Source organism: Hyperolius riggenbachi, chromosome 4, assembly GCF_040937935.1.
Source record: "Hyperolius riggenbachi isolate aHypRig1 chromosome 4, aHypRig1.pri, whole genome shotgun sequence".
Taxonomy (NCBI): Eukaryota; Metazoa; Chordata; class Amphibia; order Anura; family Hyperoliidae; genus Hyperolius; species Hyperolius riggenbachi.
Genome location: NC_090649.1, coordinates 274,756,748 through 274,776,093, shown reverse-complemented (window position 1 = coordinate 274,776,093; position 19,346 = coordinate 274,756,748). Strand labels below are relative to the sequence as shown.

Here is a 19,346-nt window from a genome sequence, read left to right as displayed (position 1 = left end):
AGGAAGAAAACCACCATGCAAATTGGTTTTGATCATTATTTGTAAAAGTAATATATATTGTATATATCTTTTATACAATATTCAAGTTATCTTATTTTTAATCCTGTTTTTATCCTTTTGCATTTTTATTGATATGTATGTAATTCCTCCTTGTAGCATTGATTGTGTTGTGACAATACTACAATCGTATCTAATTTGTTACACGCAATTCCGGCGGTCATTGGTGAGATCCTCCACTATAATTAATTCACTCCCCGTATAGGATAGTTTAAAGCTATCATTTAATATATAATTCATTTTCCACTTCAAGGATATGTCATTATTACAACCTGACACATGCCCGCCAAACGGCTAGTCAGTTTAGTTCACAACAATCCTGTGAACATACTATTTCTTCATTTTTTACTCTCAGTTTTACTTTTATTTATATTTGTTGCAGCTAGGGTATCCTTTCCCCATCGTAACCCTCTAATCAGCACGCATGTATTAGCATGTAGCATTACCGTTGTTTACGCTACATTTTGTATATATACATGCGCTACAGCCCTTTTCACCTTTGCGGGCCAACCTCTAGCTTTTGATTGGATTGGAAATGAAATCATCCACACGAGTTTCCCCAACGTCATACAACTTGACCAGAGCATGTTTGCCAAATTTTAATACATCCAGTTTTTGATATATAAAACATTTTCTTTTATCTCTATAAGAGCTTATTGCTTTTAATTATTTTTAATAGGCATTTTTCTATGAGACTAATGCCAAATTTTAGTTCTAATAAATCCTTTGTGGTACTTCTTAACCTATTAGTCTAGCCATAGGAGCACAGTAATCCAGTCAGCCCATGGATGTTGCTAGGCAACTCCATACACTACAGGCTTGACACGCACAGTTAACCTGATCCTACACGGCCGCCGTAAGCGTGCCCGTTTGGAAATTAAACAAGTGCTATTAATTTGATCCGACACGGCCGCCATACGCGTGCCCGCTCGGTTGCCAGGCAACACTAAGCCTTTTTAATTCAATCCCCTGCGCCTTGACGTCATCTGACGAAGGCGTGGAACGCCGAAACGCGTCATGACGTCCTAGGCGCAGGGCAACTACCGCAGAATCCTGTGTTCCAAACCCCGCTGGTGTGTCCGGATTCCGTAGATCACCCACTACTACTGGCCATAGTGTGGAGGCGACCAGATCGGTGATGTAACAACTGGGACACGGTGATACAACATAATCATGATGAGCTTTTATTCTTATTGAACATTGTACGTGTTTTATTTTTGCATCCTTGTGCAGGAAGTATAATTAAAGAAGTTAATGCACCAGAGAGCGCTCCTCTCCTTTTCCTTTTTTACATGGTTAAATTCGCCTGCTTCTTAGCCATGCGAAATCGCATGCGAAATCGCAGGGAAAACCGCACGCAGAAACGCATCCACATGCGATTTCGTCCCCGGTGGAATCCAGGCGATTCCACACCGCAACAGTGGAAACGAGCCCTAACACGAATATAAAAAAACAAATAACATTCTAAACATTCAGAAACTGAAATGTAAATTGAATAACAGTCATAATATCTATCTATCTATCTATCTATCTATCTACACACAGAATCATTAACATCTACAGTGGTTTGCAAAAGTATTCGGCCCCCTTGATGTTTTCCACATTTTGTCACATTACTGCCACAAACATAAATCAATTTTATTGGAATTCCACGTGAAAGACCAATACAAAGTGGTGTACACATGAGAAGTGGAATAAAAAACATACATGATTCCAAACACTTTGCAGTTATTTATTTGTAAAAAAGGTTTGAAATCATGTATGATTTTCGATCCACTTCTCATGTGTACACCACTTTGTGTTGGTCTTTCACGTGGAATTCCTATAAAACTGATTCATGTTTGTGGCAGTAATGTGACAAAATGTGGAAAACTTCAAGGGGGCCGAATACTTTTGCAAGCCACTGTATACAGAATTCTTATTAGAAGACACCTACATAATTCTTCCCCCTAAGAAGGACATTAGTGTACATATTAAGAACAATCATGATTAAGTGAAAAAAGGAAAACAGGGTAAGGGGTGCTGAAAATAGGAAAGGAATGGGAAAGTACTGTTCTGTCAGTTTTGCATCGGTATTCTATTAGTTTTAAGTAAAAAATAATCCACTGCGCGCTTCCACAACCTAAAAACAGATCATATATAGTGTAATCCTGTTTTTACTGCTACTTCATATATCACACATCCACTGTGCAGGTGAAAATTGAGTGTCCACTCGTGATCCCACCACCTCTAGTATAAGAGCGGCTCACCAGATTATAGCCACCAGATTAGGGTGGGGTACTTGCTCAATATATGGTACATTAGGTTCATCAATGATCCATATCCAATTTCCAAAAGGTTAATTTCTTTTATTCCTCAATAAAAACATATAAAACTTTCATTGCCCAATATGTTAATACAAAATAAAACCACACTGCGCTCCTCGCGCCCTCCGTACACTTACAAGCTCCCCAAAGGGGTTAGTAGCATGTCACAGCGGCAAGTCTGCTGGGCCTGGTGTGCCTCTCCACTGAGTCCGTACGCGGCGTCCCGCTTGGTCCCCTCACGGCGTTCACCTCACCCGTACTTCCGCATACAGCGCCAGGCGTACTGGCTCCGCCCTACGCTTTTCGTCACTATGACTCATCAGGGGCTAGCGTTGCCAGTACGCCAGCCGCATAAGTAGTGTCTATCTCGTGACGTCAGCGCCTCCTTCCGCATAGCGCTGCCCTGAGGCTCACCACTGTCACTTGCCATTACAACACTAAATATAAAATATTAATACAAAGTGTAAACATGGGTAATTCCTATCTGTTCTAATACAGGACCCACTCCTAATTTAACTACACATATCCCCCCATCCAATGTATATATATATATATATATATATAAATTTTAACGCCGCTGGGTCGCGCATGCTCAATAGCAACATACTTCCATTAACAGTGCCATCTTGTGGTAGTAGTACTAAGTGCTCCACATACAAATCCCCACACTAAGTGCAATGATACTCAACCTTTTTGCATAAATTCCCTCAATCATTACTAATGAAACAGTTCAAGTCGAATTCAATATTTAAACCTGTGGGGGCAAATGGACCCAAATTGCATATCCACCTGCCCTCTGCCCTAGATATATCTTTTACTTTACTAGACCCTCTCCATTTTGGTATCCACTTCTCTATCCCCATACATTTTAAACCAGATGGGTCACAATCATGAAACTTCTTGAAGTGGCTAGAGACGCTATGCGTGTCCAGCCCCTTACGAATATTATAAATATGCTCATTTATTCTCTTGTGCAGTACCCTAGTGGTGCGGCCCACATACTCCAGGCTACATGGGCACCAGAGGACATATACCACACCACTGGTTTTACATGTAATGCACTGTTTTAAGGTATGTCTCCAACCAGTATTTCTTGCCGTAAAGTGCCCCCCCCCCCCCTCACAGGGCAGGTCTCACGGCATCCCCTGCATGTCCTGCAGGTAAAAAAACCTTTTTGCCCCAATAGGTCAGTACCCTCCATGATAGGTGGGTCAATACAGCTAGTCACCATTCTGGACCTCAGGTTAGGTGCCTTCCTGTATACAAACAGCGGTTTCTCATGTATATACTTACCCAATACCTCATCCATCTTAATGATGTTCCAGTGCTTTTGGACCACCTTTTCAATTTGTCTATGCTGGTTACTATATCCCAATTGTAATGCATATTCATGATTTCCTAATGGGTTACGTACAGTATCACTAATAAGTGTTGATCTTTCCATCATCCCCACCTCCCCAGCTATCTCTTCCACCTCCCTTCTATCATATTCCTTCTCCACAAACCTTTCAACAAGGGCCTGACTTTGAACCTTATAGTCCTCTTGGTATGTGCAATTCCTTTTAATGCGCATTAATTGTCCTTTGGGGGTATTGGACAACCATCTGTCATGGTGGCAGCTTGATCTGGGGATGTAACCATTTCTGTCCGTGGGCTTGAAGTATGTCTTAGTTACCAGCCTTCCGTCACCCTTCCATAATTCCAAATCCAAAAATTGTATTTTTTCTTGACTAATTGTAAATGTCAGATCCACCTCCTCCCACAAACGGTTAATTCCATCACAAAATTGGTCCAATTCATCCCTTGGTCCCCTCCATATGAACATAAGGTCGTCTATAAAGCGGGTCCACAGTATCACCCTCTGACTGGCCTCACTATTAATAATCAGTTCTTCCCATCTGCCCATATATAGGTTAGCTATGCTGGGGGCATACTTAGCCCCCATAGCGCAGCCCTGTTTCTGCAGATAATAGTTACCATCATACCAAAAGTAATTATGTTCAAGGGAAAACTGTAATAACTCCAAAATAAATCCAATCTGTCTCGCATCCAGCTCTGATCCCTTTAATAGGGCCTCCTCCACTATTTTGGTCCCCTTATCGTGTGGGATCACTGTGTATAGCGATGCCACATCAGCTGTAATGATCCAATCGTCCTGATTAACTTCTACAGTTTCCAGTATTCTCAATAAATGTTTGGTGTCTTTTAATAAGGCCGGCAGTTTCTTGACCTCCTCCTGGAGGAAAAAATCAATGTATTCTCCAATACGTTGCGTTAAGGAATCTATCCCACTGACTATGGGGCGGCCCGGGGGTTTCTCAATATCTTTGTGGATCTTAGGGGTGAAATAAATCACCGGTGTTCTAGGTACATTGGGGAGGAGGTACTTAAACTCGTATGTATCAATAATACCATTTTTTTCCCCACTTAGCAATATATCCTTCAAAATTCCTTTGTAGTTAACCATCGGATTTCCCCTCAATTTTTCATAAGTTTGTGCATCCCCCAAAATTCTCCCCATTTCGGCTTTATATTGATCCCTGTTCATCACAACCACCCCTCCCCCCCTTGTCAGCTGGTTTAACTACCAATTGCACAAGAGAATAAATGAGCATATTTATAATATTCGTAAGGGGCTGGACACGCATAGCGTCTCTAGCCACTTCAAGAAGTTTCATGATTGTGACCCATCTGGTTTAAAATGTATGGGGATAGAGAAGTGGATACCAAAATGGAGAGGGTCTAGTAAAGTAAAAGATATATCTAGGGCAGAGGGCAGGTGGATATGCAATTTGGGTCCATTTGCCCCCACAGGTTTAAGTATTGAATTCGACTTGAACTGTTTCATTAGTAATGATTGAGGGAATTTATGCAAAAAGGTTGAGTATCATTGCACTTAGTGTGGGGATTTGTATGTGGAGCACTTAGTACGACTACCACAAGATGGCACTGTTAATGGAAGTATGTTGCTATTGAGCATGCGCGACCCAGCGGCGTTAAAATATATATATATATATATATATGTATATATATATATATATATATATATATATATATACATTGGATGGGGGGATATGTGTAGTTAAATTAGGAGTGGGTCCTGTATTAGAACAGATAGGAATTACCCATGTTTACACTTTGTATTCATATTTTATATTTAGCGTTGTAATGGCAAGTGACAGTGGTGAGCCTCAGGGCAGCGCTATGCGGAAGGAGGCGCTGACGTCACGAGATAGACACTACTTATGCGGCTGGCATACTGGCAACGCTAGCCCCTGATGAGTCATAGTGACGAAACGCGTAGGGCGGAGCCAGTACGCCTGACGCTGTATGCGGAAGTACGGGTGAGGTGAACGCCGTGAGGGGACCGAGCGGGACGCCGCGTACGGACTCAGTGAAGAGGCACACCGGGCCCAGCAGACTTGCCGCTGTGACATGCTACTAACTCCTTTGGGGAGCTTGTAAGTGTACGGAGGGCGCGAGGAGCGCAGTGTGGTTTTATTTTGTATTAACATATTGCGCAATGAAAGTTTTATATGTTTTTATTGAGGAATAAAAGAAATTAACCTTTTGGAAATTGGATATGGATCATTGATGAACCTAATGTACCATATATTGAGCAAGTACCCCACCCTGATCTGGTGGCTATAATCTGGTGAGCCGCTCTTATACTAGAGGTGGTGGGATCACGAGTGGACACTCAATTTTCACCTGCACAGTGGATGTGTGATATATGAAGTAGCAGTAAAAACAGGATTACACTATATATGATCTGTTTTTAGGTTGTGGATGCGCGCAGTGGATTATTTTTTACTTATGCCTTGATCCAGAGGATTTCTACACAGCGCACTGACTTTTGGCCTGCCAAGGGAAAAAAAGCACTACATTTTGGACGTGTGGTTGTTATTGTTAAGAGCTATATTGAATAGGTGGCGCAGCATATCTACACTTTCTTATTCTATTAGTTTTACTTGACTGGAACACAAATGTAAACCTTTTGCCATAGAAAACTGATACAAAACTGTCAGGGCTGGACCGGACCGGCCGGAAATATACACCTTTTATGTGTGATCAAACCCTAAGATAAGTGTATATTGAGGCAAGACATATGTACAATTTTGCTCTTCTTTATTATGCAATCATCTTAAAATATATAATTAACAAACATTTTTGTTCTTGTGTCTGTTCAATACACCATCTAAAAGGTTAAATACGTCCATGAAAAATGCCACACCACGTGCTTGGAAAACGACATCATTTTGTTGCAGAGCAAACTAGAGGGATATCAACACCAACAACAAACAGAAGTTGCAGCTCTGAAGTTTGCAATGGAGAATTCTGAGAAGGAGTTCATGTCTGACATGGAAGAGGCATATAATGATCTTAGAGAAAGCGAGATTAAGGTACTCTCTTCTCAATTATGATTACAGATTGCCCAGCAAGCTCATGGTGAACCAGAACTCCTAGGAGTGTGAAAGGGCTAAAAAGGACCAAAAAGCTCTCTTGCTAAAATGCTATGCAGAACAGAAATTTGCATTCTTAAAACAGAAGGTATTTCCGATTATTCAGGTTGAAGTGTGCTCCTGAGGTGTCCCACAGTGCAACACTGCTGAATATAATGAATATAAAATCCAGTTAAATACACTTTCCTGGAATTTCAATAAATAGCTGAATTCAGCTGTAATGAGCACATTTGCGTCGGCAAAGTGGCAGCTGCAGGACCAGCGACGCAGTACTGCGTCGCCAGCTGCAGGCTGATTAATCAGGAAGCAGCCGCTCGCGCGAGCGGCTGCTTCCTGTCAAATCACGGCGGGGGGCTCGCAGGCTAAATGTAAACACAAGCAGAAATAATCCGCTTTGTTTACATTGTACGGCGCTGCTGCGCAGCAGCGCCGTAAGGCAGATCGGCGATCCCCGGCCAATCAGCGGCCGGGGATCGCCGCCATGTGACAGGGGACGTCCTGTCACTGGCTGCACAGGACGGATAGCGTCCTGTGCAGCCTCGATCGCCCGGGGGGGAGCAGGTAGGAGAGGGAGGGGGGAATTTCGCGCGGAGGGGGGCTTTGAGGTGCCCCCCCCCCCGCAACACCCAGGCAGGCAGGAGAGATCAGACCCCCCCTGCACATCATCCCCATAGGGGGAAAAAAAAGGGGGGCAATCTGATCTCTCTGCCTGCAACCTGATCTGTGCTGGGGGCTGCACAGCCCACCCAGCACAGATCACTCAAAACAGCGCTGGTCCTTAAGGGGGGGTAAAGGGTGGGTCATCAAGTGGTTAAAAGTGTATCTAAGATGGTACACTGGCACATATTTATACTTACCTGGGGCTTCCTCCAGCCAAATGAGCACCGTGGCTTCCCTCATCATTCTCTTGGCCCCTCTTCCATTCTGGTGCTACCACTCCCAGTAATCCGGTCAGTTGCCACCAGTCGTGGGCTCCTGCGCACACTCTCTCCTGTGTAGAGGAGCACCTGTGGAGGAGCACACTGAATGCTTATGCGTCCACACTCTCTGTCATCTTGATTCATATACCCACTTGGTCAGAGTGACAGCAACAGATAATCCAACCATTTTGATTGGATTGTTTATTGAAAAGATGTGAATTTTGCATTGTATTTACCAGCCCTTTTGCGAGTTGAAAAATTAAATTGTAGCTTTACTTACCTGGCACTTCTTCCAGCCCTTAGAAGTCATTTATGTCCTTCGCCGCAGGTCCGGTCTTCCCCTGGGTCCCGCTGGCAGCCTCTGAAGGATCGCTGACCCCTGATGGGTCGGCGTCTTCTGCACATACCCGGACGACAATCCACCTGCAAACACGCCCTCGTTACCAGGAGTATACTATACTCCCTGTGTACTATTGCTGCGCAGTGCACTCCTGCTAACGTAGGCGTGCCCTCGTGCAGGGTGGACGCACGCACAGAAGAGGTCGACCCTTAGAGTCAGCGATCCTTCAGAGGCTGCCAGCAGGACCCAGGGAGAAGACCGGAGCTGCGATAAGGGACATAAATGACTTCTGGGAGCTGGCAGAAGCCCCAGGTAAGTAAAGTTACATTTCATTTTTCACCTCGCAAATCCTTGAAAGGAAGCCACTAATGATGCAATCTTGATAGTACAACTTTACCAAATCCTTGTAGTAAAAGAGTAAACTGATCAAATATACTTTGAATGGATACTTTTGGTAGTTCCTCATATTACATAAAAGTGGCAAGATTGTGAAATCAAGATTGTATTATTAGTGGGCCCTGTTCCTTTAGCAGATTATGCTCCCTGGGCGCCTGCAGCGATCAGCAATGTCTTCTCCCTTCACTTTTCCCCCTAGTGTCGGCTTCTCCTGATCATGTCATTGCGCAATGCAAGAGAAGCCAGCAGTAAGGGAAGCTGTGAGAGAGACGAGTATGTCACTGATTGCTGCAGGCACCCACGGGGCTAGTGGAGAACAGGAGAGGTAGCATGACATTGCAAAGGATCGGTGGGCCTTTTGCATCCGTGGCTAGTTCATTCAGGTGACTGGAAGTTGGGGACTCCCTATATTTGTTAAAGTTTGAACCACAATGCTGATCTTATGTTGGCATTGGAGTTTTATACTCAGAACAGATGCTTATAAATATATTGTTTTCCCGCAATTCTTTTTATTTCTTTTTTATATAACTCCAAAAGCCCTGCGGGTCTGTTTATTGTACTCAAAACCAAGACGTGCCACCATGGTGTGCATCAAGCAGCATGCAATAACGAACACCCAGGATGGAGGTCACAAGAATCACTGTGATTGCAATTTAGAATTCTTGTTAGGGCTCTTTTACACTACATGCAATTCTGACTTCATTGATATTTTACATGCAATTCCAATGTTTGATGTGATTGAAAAAGTTCCTGCATGCTGTGTTTTTTTTTTTCTTGTGTTGCTAGCATCCAGTGAAAATCACAAATCGATATTGCTGCAGGAAGTGTAAAAGAAGCCTCCATGTGTTTTCATTACAGAGGGTTTACAGGATGCAAAATTGAGCAAGAAACCATAAATGTGCAAAAAGATGCCATAATAGAAACATAACTCGAAGGAATAAAAAGGGCTGGGACCCACTACAAATCACAAAGCACTATCGCAATCTCTAGCATTTTGTGGTAGCACTTTGTAAGCAATTTTAGATGCGATTTCCATGCTCATTACATTACATCAGAGCACAAACTCTCAAATACTGCATTCCTGCGATTGCAATTAGCTCTAATTGCAATCGCTCTGGTGGGTACAGCACCATCCACTTTCCTTGGCAAAGCGTTTTTGAGATCCAAAAACGCTCACAAAAGCATTCTACTGAGTCCTAGACCTTAAAGGTATATTGTTATAACTAAAATAGCAGATGATTTAATATTGAAGTGTATTTTAACAGTATTTTATGTGCATTATTTTTTTTCAGATCAGTATACTTAACAAAATGATCAGCAGTTTTTGGCAGGAAAACAAGGAGCTGAACTTGAAAACTGAGAATGTGACGGATATGGATAACCATGACAGGTACTGATCTCACTGAAGTTAAAATAATATTTCACATTTCTTGAAAAAAAATTGATACGACAAGAATCAGTGCTACAAAAGTTATTTCCTAGTTTAATTGTATTAGATAATTAGATACTTTTTCTGACTTGTAATTTGTAGAACGGAACAGAGGGGCCAGAAATAATAAAATACGTTTTAACACTTTAAAAAGGGAGGTAGTGGTAGACTTACCTCTCCACTGAAGACTTGAATTGTCCGGTTTAGACAAAAGCTTTATTGTATACACCACAAAAACACATTGGGGTTGATTCACTAATGTTAGCGCTGGGTGACAGCAAGCGTTATCAGCTGTTATGTGCGCTATAAAACTAAGGGTGCCTTAATTAGTGTCATTGCACGCTACGAGCCCTATTGGCATCATAGCGTGCGTAATGGGGCAGCGGTCAGTTAGTGCACGCTATACTGTTGAATTGCAGCATAGCGAACGCTACCACCATAACGCAGCTCCACTTTTCCAGGCATCATCACCAGCGGGTGCAGTCACATTAAAGTACCTGATCCCTGCACTCCGATTGGCCCAATAGGCTGTCTGTCACATGACATCACTTGACAGACAGCCTATTGGGCCAATCAGAGTGCGGGGATCAGGTCCTTTAATGTGACTGCACCCACTGGTGATGATGCCAGGAGGAGTGGAGCTGTGTTATTTTGGTAGCATTCACTATGCTGCAATCCAGCAGCGTAGCGTGCACTAACTGCCCGCTGCCCCATTACGCACGCTATGATGCCAATAGGGCTCGTAGCGTGCAAAGACACTAATTAAGGCACACTTAGTTTTATAGAGCTCGTAACAGTTGATAACTCTTGTTGTTACCCAGCGCTAACATTAGGGAATCAACCACAATGTGTTTCCCAGGTCTGTAACACACTTCCTCAGGCAAGAAACAAGAGCAACAGTGTTGGGCCCTCAGTGGGCAGGGCATCTTACCTCCCTTTTTAAAGTGTTTTTAACATATTTTATTCTTTCTGGCACCTCTGTTCCGTTCTACTGATTGCAAGTTTGTCCACGCTTGGTGGAGGTGTGTATCCTCCATCATCGATCCACAGAGAGTCAGTTTTTAACCTGATTGGGGTTGGGTTTAACCTCCCCATCTGCCTATACAGTGGTTGCCTCACTCTTGTGAGTTTCCATTCAAATCGAGATTATCTTATTTAATACGTGAGCATAACATACTACACCATTGTGGACTCTCAATTTCTCTTTGTTTGCTTACAATTTTTTTTCTTACTTGCATGCAAATTCAAAGGGGTATAACAGTTTGGCATTACACACAATAAAAACTTGTTTCCATAATCTTTATTGCCCCCACGATCTTTACATAGATAACATTACTTGTGGACAAAAGTCAACCAGCTCATAGAATACAATTGCTAGCAGATGTCACTGTATGGAAATAGTACATAATTAAACTCATTTGTAATTGTTTTTGGTAAAATTAAATAAATTATATATATATATATATACATACACATATATATATATATATATATATATATATATATATATACACATACATATATATATATATATACACATACATATATATATATATATATATACACATACATATATATATATATATATACACATACATATATATATATATATATACACATACATATATATATATATATATATATACACATACATATATATATATATACACATACATATATATATATATATATATATACACATACATATATATATATATACACATACATATATATATATATATATACACATACATATATATATATATATATATATATATACACACACCAAAAACTAAGCTCTTCTATGTATTATTCAGAGCTACCGAGCTAGTCACTAAATTTTGCAGAAAAAATGCTCTATAGTCAATAAGATTGAACAAACATGGAGCAAGTCCTGTACACGTGCTTGGATGAAACTCGGCCAAGTACAATCGTCTCTGCGGAGAGTCCAGCATGTTCAGCAGCCCTCGACACTCCCTTTGCAGATTACTTCGGCTCAGAACATTGTTCTCCCTTTTACCCCACCTGCAGTGATGTCACTCCTGCGCTGCTCTAATTGCCCTCTGACCACCCCACAGGAACAGAACATGTCGCTAGCCCATCTGTACAGCCTTGTCCCTGCAATATCCCAAGCCCTGCCAGGTTACATGCCTTGTACCTGTGCAAGAGGCTTTAAAGAGGAACTTTAACCTCATATTGCACTTGATACCAATCAGTAGCCGATACTCCCTTTCTTTACCTTTTCTCAAACAGACCATCAGGGCCATGATATTGTGGTAAAACCCCTCCCACAGTGCGATGTCACGACCTTGGCCGTGACAGTTCCCAGTCTGTGAACCTCGTTGCATTGTGGGAAATAATGGCTTTTTTCCAACTGCCAAGCAAGCAGTATTGCGGAATGTTCATTTCCTGAGAGTTCTATGCACACCTGGCAGGACTAAAGCTGTTGTCACCTTTGATAAATTTCAGATTGTAAATCGGGGAGAGGAAAGATTTTAGAAAGGACAAACTGAGTAAATAATTTATAAATGAATATAGTAAAAGAAATTGTTATTTTCACTATAGTTCCTCTTTAAAATGTACCCGAGATAGTTTTGAATATAAAAGAAAAAGGACACAGAGGCATGTTTCCATCTAAAGGACATGCCTGTGTCCCCTCCATGTTGGTGACAGCCCCACTGTGCCGCGTTAGCCCCCTCTGCATCTGGCAAGATGGAGCTTGTTGGTAGAGTAATGGGGAGTCTCTTGCAGGAGAGGAATTCCTGCATAATGCCCCTTCCTCATCTAAGAGCCTCTCACTGGCTCTCCTCTTCCTGCTCTCCATGCCTCTCAGCACTCACAGAGGAGAGAACAGAGCTGCTTCTGCAGTGTTGTGACCCCAAAGGTCACAGAACAGAAACTAAAGAATTGCAAGATATAGCAGGGGCTGGAAGAGAGGCAGCAACGAACAATGACTGATCCAGCCACCCTACTCGATCAGGTAGTATACTTTTTTTACTTTTTTTTAATTCTCTTTAATGAATATATTGATCAGTTCCAGGGGAAGCTTATAAGACTCTGACCACCTATTTGAAAACACACAATCTTTTCCCCTTCTTAAGTCACAATTGATTTATTATGTCTGTTTGCTGACATGAAAAATGTGCATGGTGTCATTTATAGTTGTATATGGAACTATTGTTTTATTATTAATACTATTTACAGAAAGAAAAAAGTTGCCCCTCGTCTTTACTGTGATAACTGTGAAGAATTTGATAAACATGGCACTGACGACTGCATTATCCATGCTGTGTTGCCTGTCTCTTTGCCACATTCCCTGTACCATGGCAGAAGAAAGGAGAAAAGACCATACTGCGATGCCTGCGAAAGGTTCGGACACTGGACTCTCAACTGTCCTAATGGAGATAGCTACTGATTTATAAGCACTATAAACTATTAAAGTGGCTTTTCCCTTATGATTTATGTAATTATGTTATATAGTTACTAGTGAAGATGTATCGAAGTTTGAAGCATTCATTCGTTTTTAGTGGTAATATCACAGAGCCAATAAGCGCAGTGCACAGCTTTACAGTTAAGGTGCCCACTAATGATACAGTTTGGATTGTACAATCTTACCACTTCTGTATAATTTGGGGCACTACCTAAAGTATCAATTGAAAGTATACTTACCCATGCTGAAGCATGCATGACATTTCAGAGGCAAGGGGATGGGGAGAGGAGTGGAGTTATCACAGGTTTAGGGATGGAGATGCAGAGCAGCTTGCCTGTGTAATGATGACAAGTAGAATATGGCTGCTCTCACTGTATCACAGGAAGCAATAATCATATACTGCTGAAGTTGTTTGCAGCTAGATTTATTGTGTAAACCATCTAAACTTTAGATAAGATATATAGACAAGATACTTGCTATAGTTAGTTTTTCATCTCAGATCTGCTTTAAGTAGTGTGACTCTAATATCCTGTGCCGCTGCATGACCTTTCTTGCCCTCAACCACTTAATCCACCTAACCTCACCCTCATCAGTGCCTAACTAGCTGCTATCAAGCTCGCATGGGCAAGGCTCTCTCAGTGTCTTAGATATTTCTCTATACATTTGTCGCAGTACTTACAACTGTATGTCTACCCATTCTGTATTACATACCAATGTCTATAATTTGTGTATACCATTGTCTGTTATTATGCACCCCATGTTTGCTTCATATTCTGTAGAGAGCCACAGAACAGGGCCGGGCTGAGGTAGAGGCGAGAGAGGCTCCAGCCTCAGGGCGCAGTGTAGGAGGGGGCGCACAATTCACTCAGCTTACATTCCACTGTTGTGTTTGAAGCAGAGAAATAACAAAAAGGGATACATGGCAGAGACTGCAAGCCAGATAACTAGAGATTAAGGTGTTGGGGGCCCTGGGGCGCCTCTTAGTCTAATAGCAATCAGTGTGTGATGGCTGGGGTGGGAGGGATGGGGGAAGCGCCCTTTGGTGCCTTGGGCGCTGGAGGACCTTGTCCCGGCTCTGCCACAAAATATGTATATAATGTTATACATAAAAAAATAATCCATTCCTGAAAGCTTTCCAACAGTCCTTCCTTAAATATATTTAATAAACCATAGATAAAACCTAGGTAATGTAAACAGAGCATGTGATGAAAAATTACACATTGACAGAATGTCTGTAGATAAACTGAATATCCCCACTTTATACAGTTCCAGAGACTGGAGTAGTTAAATAGTAAATTGACAAAGAGAGAAAATGAACTGTGCTTCTGATGTAACTGATTACTCACTGCAAAGAGATCCTCGGCCCTTTTTCAATGGAAGGCTGAGGAAGGTGAATTCATTTAAAAGGCAACCCCCCCATAACATTACAACTGAGCTTGGTGGTTGCCTTTCCCAGATGTGACAGGTCAAATAATGATATGCGAGGTGTAACAACACTGCCATTCGGTTGCATAAAATGGCAGCCAGAGAGCGCTCATGACAATCACCTGGGAGGCTGAACTGCCTGACATTCATGCAGTTCAACCTCCCGTGGAAAACAGGGCCTTAAGATGAACACCTCTTCTTCAGTATCCTACAGGGATTTTTTTCTGTTTTCCTTCCCTCTACACAGAATGTGCAGCTTGCCAGAGAGATGAACAGCGTGTTTGTATAGTGATCATAATCCTATTTCTGTCACCTGCAAGGGCTCTAAAAGTACTAATCTTGTCTTGAAGTGCCTAGGTCCCAGGCTTAAACAGTGGAAAGGAATCAGGCTATTATCTGCATGACGTTTGTATTTTCTTGTTGTGTTTATGTGGGTTTCCCATTGGCCAATCCCATTGGCTCACATTGTTCACAGGGTCAGGAGCCAATGAAAATGGCTCCTGACCGACACAGGGAGCTCTGCCGTCATAGCGACAGCAGAGCGAGGGGGCTACAGCGATGGGAGAGCAGCATGAACGGCGGCAGCGGCAGGTCCACAGAAGTGGTTAAAGTGGTATTGACATCAAAGTTTTTTGCATCCTCTAAAACATTTAGTACAGCAAAAAATGAATATGAAACACAATGAGACTGCTCTGATGTCTTTTGCAAGTATATTTGCACCTCACCGAAGCTAGCCGATATAATTTCCTGCTGCAGGAAAAATTGTAAGATGTATCAATTAGCAGCTAGTTGAAGTGTAAAGCATGAGTTTTAACCCTTGAAAACCAGTCACATGGTTTTAGCTGCTAATTGTATTCTGTTTTTAATGCTTTCGACTATAGATTAAATTTGATGACAATACCACTTTAATGACTTAAGTTCAGATTTTATTTTAAGGGTGTAGCAATAAAAATAAATGCTAAGTGTACATTAAGTGAACCCTTTTTTTTTACATGAGTTTATAATCTTCTACTGTAGTAAATGTAAAATATTGTGTTCGCCATTTAGCCACTGAATGCAGCTGCATCACCATAGTTGGCCACTAGATGTACCTATGTCACCATAGTTAAAGTAATTCAGTCTTCCAAAAACTAGGCTTGTGCTCCACTTAAAATGAGGAATTTATTAAATCAATCTTTTTTTTTTCTTTTTTTTAACAGCAGTTACATAAGTTACACAGAATGTTTAAAGTTTTCACATGTATTTTCATTACTTTAGAATACAGGCAAAATAGTACCGAACAACATGTACATAAAAATACCTCAGCATTCAAATAAGGCCATTAGAAAAAGAAAAAAGGAGATGGAAAAAAAAAGCTAAATTTCATACGTCATAGTTTCATTTTAAGATGCCAGCTGCTGCTTTTGAAGGATCTTGTCCATCAATATGTTTGATGCAAGTAATAACAATTTTTTTTAAATATACAAGAAAATTTGCACCAAACTGATATACAAAATATTTAAACTGTGACAGTCCTTCTTTGATTAAATAGCAGACGTCACCTTTTAAGCTCCTCCAAGTTGCAGCACAACTGTTCAGATACAGTATAATGATTCACTATATTCAACTTCATACATAGCTGAATGGGTGGCCATTGCAAGCTGAGTCATTGCACAGCAAATAGGCCAGGAACCCCTGCTGCTACCTTAGAATAGAGTGCTGGAGAAAAGACCCATCCAAGTTCCTACATTGTAGTTAGCGGTACATGGGATTCACTTTTGGTCTGAAGCAGAATCCCCCTTATAAGGTGTACCTGTTATCTATGCATAATGGTGGCAGCTACCTTGGAAGCTGTGGCCATGGTCATTAACATAAAATCATAGGAAACTTTTACTGAAGGACACTAAATGTTAAATAAGGTCTTCTTTTACCTCTATGTTATACATTTCTGCACACAAACTGCTGCCCTATTCATCAGACTTAAAGTGTATCTCAGATGAAATAAGTCTCAGGATTCATACTTACTTGGGGCTTTCTTCAGTCCCCTTGAGGCCGCTTGCCGTCTCCCCCGGGCTAGTTAGATCTCCTGCTGGATGGCACAGTACACTGGTCAAGTCACACTTTGCAGGCCCAAAACACTCCTAGCCACAGGTGCGTAACTAGGGAGCATGTACAAACAAGTGCAACTCGGCCAGTGTACCGAGCCATCCAGCAGGAGACCAGAACGGACCAACAGTGAGGGACTGAGTGCCCTCAAGGGGGCTGGAGGAATCCACAGGTAAGCATACATCCTGAGTCTTGTTTCGTCTCAGGTTTCCTCTAATCATATTTTTTTCTTTCATTTTACACCTCTGAGAATAAAGTGGAAAAAGTAAAGGGTAAAGATTCATGCACAGCATGTTTTTCTACAAAAGTTCATGGCATAAAATAAAAACTCAGTGAGCGATTAAATCAATGGGTGTCCACGAAAAAAAACAAAATATATATTAAAAACAATAAAAATCACTAGGAAAGAGAAAGAAAAAAAAGCACACAGCCATGAGGCACAAAGTAGTTTAGATCACAAGATGGCAGCCTTTATTATGTGCATACAACAGTTTACTTTTCCTGTCAGTGTATAGACCTAACTTTGAGTAGCAATCTTAACAGCTAGGCTTAATTCTATGAAAATATTAAAAAATAAAATAAGGCCTATTTAGATATAACTACCCTTAGAATTTCACCCTCCGGTCACCTTCATTAACGTAAAATTCACAAAGTGCACAAAGTATAGTTTAAAAAAAAAAAAGGAATTAAAACGTTTGCTCTCTATTCTACACTTGATAGCTGCCCAGTCATAATACTTAGTGGTCTATTGGAACATTGCTTCAGTCGCCCAATAAAACAATGGTAAAATGTTCACTGGAAATGTCAAAGTTGCTAACCTTATTGTAAACTAAAAGTAGAAAAAAAATTGGTTTCTTCTGGTGGTGTAAATCAATATAGATACAAAACACTAGAAATGACCAAACTTTTTCAAAGAACAAGCACCACAATTGACATCAGCATTCCAGTTTGAAGTGTATATATCTATGTAACATGGTTCACTCCCACTCCACCTCGTCAAACTCAGAATCATCTTCTGAGTCACTGTATTCCACAGCAATACGCCGAGACAAGATGGTCGCCACATCATTCTCAATGCGTTCATGCTTGGCTTCCTGTTCACGCTGTTCTTCGACTTTACGAAGTTGAATACCTGAAAAACACAATCATTGTAAGGAAAAGAAGAAAAAATTCCCATTTACATCTTGAATGCATTTTTTTTAAAGTGTGTGTGTTTTTTTAATTAAAATACCAGGTGAAACTATCTCCACTATGTGAACAACATTACTGCTGAGAGACTGTGCCTGTTCTTCTCTCCATTGAAATCACACCACTCACATAATGACACCTTAGGCTGTCAATGGCTTTAAAGGAGAACTGTAGTGAGAGGTATATGGAGGCTGCCATATAGATTTCCTTTTAAGCAATACCAGTTACCTGGCAGCCCTGCTGATCTCTCTAGCTGCAGTAGTGTGAATCACACCAGAAACAAGCATGCAGCTAATCTCGTCAGATCTGACAAAAATGTCAGAAACACCTGATCTGCTGCATGCTTGATCAGGGTCTAGGGCTAAAAGTATTAGAGGCAGAGTATCAGCAGGACTGCCAGGAAACTGGTATTGCTTAACAGGAAATAAATATGGCAGCCTCCATATACTGTACCTCTTGCTACAGTTCTCCTTTAATTCATTAATTATTACTGCATGTGGTAAGGCAAAAGACAACTTATTTGATAAAACATTTTGTGAAATGTAAATTCACAAAGGCTGTTACTGCATGTAAAACTAAAATTACCGACTTGTGAGGCAAATACCTCTTAAATGTCAATTCACAAAGTTATAGGTTTCCCTTTTGTACACAGAAATAGAAAGGATCTCTTCTGCTTGCAGACATTTTTTTAAATAAAAATGTTAGCATGCACTCACTTGCACAGAACATAGCAGCCGTCTTCAAGTGCTCCCAAAGCCTTCCGAGGACTCATGGAGGCAGGCTAAATTCACTGGGGGATAGCACTGGTATGAGGGGACCACAAGGAAACCCAGAGGGGACAGGGAAAGCTCAATAGGATCCAGAGCCTTCTCTCTCCATAGGTATCTTGTTTTTTGGGGCACTAGAGATTTGCTTGAAGCTACCGACCCAGAACAAGTGTGCAGGCTGTTTGCTCTGCCTAAATAATACCATCTGCATGCTTGTTTCAGGTGCGTGATTCAGACACTATTTAAGCCAGGTAAATAAGTAGGATAACTAGTCAGCTGCCACTGTTTAAAAAAAAAAGATCAATATGGCAGCCTTGATAAGGCAAGCTTTGATAAGGCAGCCTTGACACCCTTTTCTTTAAATGGTCACTTTAAAATTTCACTACACCCAACACATTTTTTGTATTTGGATACAAGCAAAGGTTACAAGCTCTACAAGGCTTGCAGTAAGGAGAATTCACTGATTTCCTAGTGCTCTCATGTGTATCAAAGGTTAGGATCAAAAAGGATAGTATAAAAAAAAAATCACAATAGAAAAGT

The 19,346-nt window shown here is 41.2% G+C and overlaps 2 protein-coding genes across 4 annotated transcripts in view; one reads left to right on the top strand and one right to left on the bottom strand.

Annotated features, from left to right (window-relative positions):
• Window positions 1-13,366, top strand: part of LOC137570735 (CAP-Gly domain-containing linker protein 1-like) — a 376,864-nt gene extending 363,498 nt beyond the window's left edge. For both annotated transcript variants that reach the window (XM_068279458.1, XM_068279456.1), the window contains 3 exons: window positions 6,569-6,766; window positions 9,775-9,872; window positions 13,116-13,366. In XM_068279458.1, coding sequence (XP_068135559.1) covers window positions 6,569-6,766; window positions 9,775-9,872; window positions 13,116-13,326 — 507 coding nt within the window. In that variant the 3' untranslated portion in view covers window positions 13,327-13,366. The remainder of the gene's footprint in view (window positions 1-6,568; window positions 6,767-9,774; window positions 9,873-13,115) is intronic.
• Window positions 13,367-16,225: 2,859 nt separating this feature from the next.
• Window positions 16,226-19,346, bottom strand: part of WASF1 (WASP family member 1) — a 152,161-nt gene continuing 149,040 nt past the window's right edge. For both annotated transcript variants that reach the window (XM_068231282.1, XM_068231283.1), the window contains exon 9: window positions 16,226-17,983. In XM_068231282.1, the coding sequence (XP_068087383.1) occupies window positions 17,829-17,983 (155 nt within the window). In that variant the 3' untranslated portion in view covers window positions 16,226-17,828. The remainder of the gene's footprint in view (window positions 17,984-19,346) is intronic.